The following is a 7,890-nucleotide window of genomic DNA, read 5'->3' as shown; positions in this document are numbered from 1 at the left end:
GAATCAATGTTCATTGTATTTTCAGCAGTGTGTGTGCGTGTGTGTATATATATATATAAATTATTGGGTCAATGTTTATAGTATTTATGTCAATAACGAAAAAAGTTAAATTGATAATTAGTTTCTTGGTATCTATCTCATCAGTTCCCCGATAGTTTTTTAATAGCTTCAGATATTCTACTCTGATTCCTTTATGATTCAACGAAATGGGAGTTCCTACACTGACTCAAAAACTTTGTCCTCCTAATGTTTCAATACTTAAATACCAATGCTTTTAATCATTTACTTAAAAGAGTCTCATGATTTGTTTGTTATGGATTTCGCGCAAAGCTACACGAGGGCTAGCCGTCCCTAATTTAGCAGTGTAAGACTAGATGGAAGGCAGCAAGTCATCACCACCCACCGTCAACTCTTGGGCTACTCTTTTACCAACGAATAGTGGGATTGACCGTCACATTATAACGCTCCCACGGCTGAAAGGGCGAGCATGTTTGGTGTGTGAGGGATTCGAACCCGGAGTCACATGAAGTGCAAACTGAGAAATTCCTTATCATAATTTCACACACTTTGTTCGATACATAGCATTCTACTATAATAAACTATTCAGATTATTCTAATGTTATACACTCCATGATTTAAAGAATCTTGATTAAAAGTGGAACTGAAATTTACTAACTTAGTGCACATGACACTACTGGTGGTTATAACCACGTTTAATTAGCATGTAAACAGATAATGCCTTGAAAACCAGATTTTATTTTACAGACACCAAAACCCACTTCATAATATACAAGTTAAACACAAGTAAGGTTTTTACTTTTGCAACTGCTTCCCTCATTACGTGGTTTATCCTTAAAAATGTTATACCCATCTACAAGCAGAAGGGGACTAAACTCACAAACATTAGTGTTACACTATTCAATTTCTATGTATGTGAAGAAAGTTCCTATATAGACATGTGAACAACTCGACTATAAAGTTACAATGCGTGTGTTAATAGTGTTACAAGGAAATATGTTTTCTAGTTCTTAACACGTCCTATTACAAATTCATACTAATAGCCAAAGAACTAAGTAAAATGGTGTAATAATCATATCTCTAAACTCTTTGTTGTGAAGTTAACTAACAGGTAAACCTTAAACAAGGCATTTTCATTGATATACCATTGATAAAAAAACAAAAACTTTTAGCTTATGTTTAACATTATTTTCAGAATTTCTAAACTATATTTATAGTTACCTTAGTGTTACACTTAAAGATGACTGTATTTTTCTAAATAAATGTAGCAAAAATAACACAATCTCTAAATTTCCATACGAAAAGTTTTGCCTTATCGTTTTCCATCTATTACCAAATACAAATTCTTTTATGACTAGATATTCACAAAAACATAATACTCTTACCAAACAGGTTGTATTGATGTTTTGTTAAAATGTACAGTATGTATATTCATTAGAAAATGAGCAACTTATACAAAATTTCAAAAACCGAAACTGGAGACTAGCCTATAATAAATGTCAAGACATGGAAGCAAACCCTGTAAAAGCTTCACGAGAGCTGGATTCACTATACTTAAAATTTGTGTTCTAGGCCTAATATTTTGTAATTTAAATAATTCAATCATTATACTCCATCTATTTCTAATCATAAATCATTTATAGTGAAAAAGATGGCACTAAATTATTTGAGTAAAATATACAACAATACCAATCTTAAGTTTCTAATTACTTACAATACATAAGCACCAAAGCTATGGAAATAATCATAATATTAGAAAACCAGTTTTGTAACATTACGCTAAATCCTTACATAAGTTATTTCTCTATGAACACAACCTGACTACCCTAATGAATATTACTACAGTTGTCTGTTTCAGTGTGAAAGCATTTATACGAGTTAAAAAGTTTTAATTTACACTTCTAAGACGTATAAGTTCAATTTATATTTCTTACTTATACTACAGATGCAAAAAAGTCAACTTTTATTTTTTCGATATTAATAAATACTTCACAACATATAAACGTTAAACTCTGAAAATCACAAATATAGGTCTCATTAAACTACATGTGACTTACTACACTGGCCTAGTACGAGGCCACTACTGTCACCTCATACATCCGTACTTATATAGTGAATGGAAGATGTCTTTTTATAAACTTCATAAACTTACTTTTTCATTCTCTTATTTTTCTGAGCTTAAGGTTAAAATTTTCATAAAACCAGAGAAGTTTGAAAATTAATTAGCTACAAGATTCAATCAAGGTTAAGAAGTATTCTCTTCAATTTGAATATGGATTGAAATCAAACACACACAAAGAAAAAGAAATAAATTGAGGACTTTAAGAAGCCCCTCAATTTAACTAGTGGTAGAAAAATGAGGAAAAATCATAATATGGTGGTTCTAATAAATTCATTAAAGGCTACATATATAATTCAGATGTAAGGAGTTAAAAGAACAATTACAAAATTTATTATTTTTATTATTAGTATATCAAAATTGTGCCCAATGTAAACATCATAAAACATTAAAGTTGTATCACATGGAAAACTGTAAATGATACAGCCTTAGAGGAAGATGCCAACAGTCATAAGCACCCAAAATACAATGGGGATATGACACCTCTTCAGAAATCTTCCAAAATGTTTCAGTGAAAAACCAGTCAGGTAATACAGAAGAACAATGAAAATTAATATTAATCCAGAAAAACAATAAAATTTAAAATTAAGAAAGGGGAAGGAGTACAGGTTCATAAATCCACGATGTTTCATATTCAACTACCTGCCAGTGTTCAGATCAGTTGTTGGAAAGGTAAAATGGTAAATCAGGAAACAAAATAAAAATAAGAAGACAAAAACTCCTTTTTTTCTCTCTCTAATACAGGTTCATATTTAACAATCCTTCCTCTACCCATAAAAAATAAACAAACAGTAACAGGCTGATAAATTATTATTTCTATAAAAATTAAAATACAAGATGGAAATTAAGCTACTTTACATGAAGTTGACCTTTCCAGGTCCAATAACTTGCACTGTATAGCCAAATAAAAGTGTTTTTATCTATATCAGAATTTTGGTGTTTCTGTGACTTAGAATTAACCATCTTTTGGAAAAAGTTTCTTTTACAATACATTTTCCTTTTTTTTTTTATCTATTAAATTATTTTTATTATTTTAATAGTTCCTAATATTGAAATATACTGTAATTTAGATTATCAACCAAAAGTTCGAACAATGAATCATTATTACATATTTAAGCATATCTTTTTAACTGGGAGAGAATTACACCTTTAAACCAACAATAAGACACAAGACTACTTCTAGCTGTAAACCAAAAACTTTGAAATTAAAATCTTATCTTCTGTTAAAAATAGAAATTTGGATCTTTCCTAAATACTTATATCCAAATCTAGATACTGTACTTGATAATAATAAACTGTGAAATTAAATCAATATAATGCAAAATACAGCTGAAAATTTGAGCATTAGTAACTTTCTTTTTAAAGTGAATTTTTATAGGTAAAAATAACAAATTAGCTAAATTAGTAGAAAATCTAGCTCCCCCTGGTAATCCATTTCTGTTTATAAATATATTTATTCATTATAATAGAATTATTAAAAATTGAAAACTGGATAATTTTTGAACTGTTCTTTGGAAAATGAAAATTAGAAATAATATTAATATCATCTAAAACTGATTTAAAAAAAAGGTAGAACCTCTCAATAAATCAGTTAGAGCTATTGTTGTGTCAAGATTTTAAATCACAAGTAAAAAAAATGTTGGTAAATAATTTTACTTTTTAAACATTATACTGAGATTTCATTTAAAGTTATAACAACAGGTATAAGAATAGTACTTATAATAAATCTAAATTTATTTTTTATTGTCTTTTTATGCAATTTAGGCATAATGTTAAAAACAAAATTAAAAAAGCTAAGTCCACTAAAGATCCCCAATTTTTACAAGTCTTCCTTAAATTATTCATTCATCATATCTAATTTTATATAAAATAATACCTAAGCATAAAACTGAAAATTTCTACCTGGTTCATCAAAACATGATTATTAAAGCATCTTGAATTACTTTTCTTTTGAAGATAATAGAAAAGAAATCAAAATTATAATTTTACAAATCAATTGACTTTAATCTTATTTTCTAAAGCTTTAATAGTAAAATTTTCCATTCATAAAAATAACATGGAGGGAAAATTCCTTTTCTTTATTAATTTTAATAATAAAATCATCAAAGTTGTTAATTATTTAATTTAATAAATGTATTTTTATAATTTTCCTTGAAGTCCTATATTTAGAACATTTTTGCAAAATCTTAATTAAATGTTCATCTCCAACTAGATTTAAGTTACTTCTAACAACATGATTATGATGAGGTTTCATCGAAGAATAATTTTTACAGTTACAAGGTAAGTTATTAGTATTTTCAAAGTTTAAATTTTAAATGAAATATGTATAATTGTAAAGCATAAGTCTTACTAGTTTAACCATAACAATATGCTGTATGTTTTTAATAAATAAATAAATTGTTCTTCCATTGAAGCTGGACAAGTCAGACATCTTGAATTTTTGCATACAAGTTTTCTAATAAGTATCACAAGCATATTAAAGATTTCCAGTAATTAATTAGCTAGGCTAATTTCCTGTAGACAAATTGTCAAGGAGAGAGAAAATTCAGCATCACACCACATCATATTATTTCTAATATAATATTAATAGTAGCATTACTACATAATTTGCATAAGAGTAAAATTTCAATAGCTCATAACAATGGGGAATTATACATATTTTTAGTTGCAACTACTTAAATTTTAAATATTCTTAGTATTTATACATTTTTAATACTATGAAAAACATACTATTTTTACATTTATGGAAAAAACAAACAAACTTAAGTTATAATCTTTTAATTCTTATATCCTTAAAGACCAGAGAGCCATTGTAAAAATGAGAGTTAGTATCTAGTAAAAACTAAATATATTTTTGGAATTAAATCATAATGCAGAAATATCAGGTTGGAAATGTTTATGTAGTTATTGAACTCCTGCTAATTATTAAGTATTTTACAAACATTTGGCAAACTTTATAATCATAAGGATGCAATATCCACAAGATTCTTTTACTTCTATTTAAAAACGTTTAACTGACAAGAAAAAATGTCAATATAAACCTACAAAAATCTTAAGATTAATTTATTCCATGGTAATATTAAAAAAAAGAGAAGAATTTATAGTTTAATCTGGGGGAGAAAAAAAAGCATGTAAGGTTATCATTGTAGCATTTACACAAAATGTGTTCTGATAAGTAACCAACCATAAGTATGCCAGAAGTTTTTGTAAAACACTGTATTTACCATAAATAGTATTATATGTGTCTGCCGTAGTCAAAGTACATTATTGGGTAATTTTAAAATGCATTCAGTATATTTTTCATTTATCAAATATTCAAAACCTAAAATTTTTATTACTATTGTTAACAGTCTAAAAACATCATATTTTGAACCTCCAGTTACAGTTTTGAAATGTTTTTCTTGTCAACCAAGCTTTTTAATTTTTTATGTTTGCCATTAGTAACAGACCAGCTTCTTGGTAGACAGTAATCCTTAGTCTTTAGCAGAGCTGATGATCTGAAGAATGAAAAGGAACAAGTTGATGATGTCAAGGTAAAGGTTCAGAGCTGCAAAGATGTATTCTTCTGGAGAAATAGAGTACCTGTGACTGCCACCTATCATCAGCTGTGTGTCATACACCAAGTACTAAAGGTAAACCATATAAACTGTCATTAACTGGTGTTTTACATACAGTTTTACTCATATGTGATGAAATTTAAACTAGTATGAAGAAAGTGGTAATAAATAGAGAAAGAGGGAGAGAAAAAGATGTATTTTGTATTTCTAATATGCATGTACTCACTGTAAAATTCAACAGTTTAATCAAGAGCACTTGGTAAAGCCTTACCATAATCAAAATTCCACAAAAAATATATTTTCTCTAACCAGTTAAGCTCATTTGTAAATAAAATATATTCTGACAACGAACTGTATTTATTATTAACTTGTGATATCAAAGCAAGCTACCTATATAGATCAAAACTAAAAATTATCTTAGTAATTAAAATAGCTAATTTAACACATCATTCTTATTTATGATGATTAGAATGCATTACTTCATCAGTTGGGTAACCTTGCAATTAGTGCCATTTTTGGTCATAACCCTAATAATACCTAAAAAGGTTCAATGAGCTTAAGAGATTAAAATTTGACACAAGTCCATATATCAAGCTAACAATGCAACATAATCCTGATAGAAAAAAAAAAGACCAAAATTAAAAATAACAAGATAAATATATTAGACATTCTAACCAATACTGTTAGTGAAATTAGCATTAAATAAAGAACAGGATGAATCTTACAAAACACAAATAATGACTTGTATTATTATAGATTCTCTATTACTTGAATACTTTTGATATGACACGTTACTATTTAACTATAGTCAGATAGAAGGACAGCATAGTTACAATATCGTATTACATAAAACTAACAATATTCTACAAGAATCATTAAATGCACAGATGTGTGATATTATGAAGAGCACATAAATAAGCAGCATGGAAACTATTTTCTGTTTGGTATGAATCTATTATTAAAAAAAAATAACCGACCACAATAAGGAAAAGAGCTTTAGTAACATGACTGTATTTGCAAACACTGAACAGAGATTACTGATTTACCAACAATCTCATTTCTCTTTTTATTCAGTTATCACCCATTCCTAGATGGACAAATATAAAAGTTTTGACCCAGAAATAACACATACACAATACTGATAATTGTCCTATATATGTACTTACACACAAGACTTTTTAGTGACAGAACATTTGCATCTTTAATAGTCAGGCTAGTGACTTTCACTGTTGAAGTAAAGACAATAATTTACAAACGAAGCTGGTGTGTAACAGTGGACTTAAACTATGCATAACAGCAATGCTCAGCACATCCGTCATTACTAATGATTTCTTATAAAGAGGATTTGGTAACCTTTCCAAACTTGCTTTTTTATAAATTTGTAAATTTTAATATATATATATTGTGTTTCATTGATATGATCATGCAACAAGTTGTTGTTTATGGATACATTCCTTACGTTTACAATTTGGTAATGATGCAAGATAAAAACTCTGTGCACGTTTCGCAGCATAGAACAACCATCCCTATCCAATAAAACAAAATTAATTTGTGCTTTTTACTGACAACTTCTTTCTCATGAACTACATTAAACTTCAATAGAAAACTAGATTCTGTTTATTTCATAATTAACGGTCAACATGTTTATTTTTTGCTATAATTCAAATTGAGAAGATTATAAAATGTGTTACTTATATTTTGCATTCTTAAACATTTTAACAGGCTTACGACAAACCTCCCAACTTTTAATACAGTAACAGCAAATGGAGTGAATTTAAATATCATCCATTTTATACAATGAACAGTATTTTAATTACTCTTCTCTTCTTGTAGATTGTCAACGTCCTTACTGAGAATGTACTTAACAAGAATTCTACACCACATTAACGTCAGCTGGTCCTTACTGAGAATATACTTAACAATAATTCTACACCACATTAACGTCAGCTGGTCCTTACTGAGAATGTACTTAACAATAATTCTACACCACATTAATGCCAGCTGGTCCTTACTGAGAATGTACTTAACAAGAATTCTACACCACATTAACATCAGTTGGTTCTTACTGAGAATGTACTTAACAAGAATTCTACACCACATTAAGGTCAGCTGGTCCTTACTGAGAATGTACTTAACAAGAATTCTACCCACATTAACGTCAGCTGGTCCTTACTGAGAATGTACTTAACAAGAATT

General features: G+C 28.2%; 1 protein-coding gene across 3 annotated transcripts in view; it reads right to left on the bottom strand.

Moving 5' to 3' along the window:
• Window positions 1-733: 733 nt before the first annotated feature.
• The window catches only part of LOC106470913 (protein lifeguard 1-like), a 32,792-nt gene continuing 25,635 nt past the window's right edge, over window positions 734-7,890 (bottom strand). For all 3 annotated transcript variants that reach the window (XM_013931490.2, XM_022399546.1, XM_022399547.1), the window contains one exon: window positions 734-5,763. In XM_013931490.2, coding sequence (XP_013786944.1) covers window positions 5,611-5,763 — 153 coding nt within the window. In that variant the 3' untranslated portion in view covers window positions 734-5,610. The remainder of the gene's footprint in view (window positions 5,764-7,890) is intronic.

The sequence above is a fragment of the Limulus polyphemus genome, unplaced genomic scaffold (assembly GCF_000517525.1).
Source record: "Limulus polyphemus unplaced genomic scaffold, Limulus_polyphemus-2.1.2 Scaffold4288, whole genome shotgun sequence".
NCBI classification, from domain to species: Eukaryota; Metazoa; Arthropoda; class Merostomata; order Xiphosura; family Limulidae; genus Limulus; species Limulus polyphemus.
The sequence above is the reverse complement of the archived record's forward strand: the minus strand, read 5'-3'. Positions and strand labels throughout refer to the sequence as shown.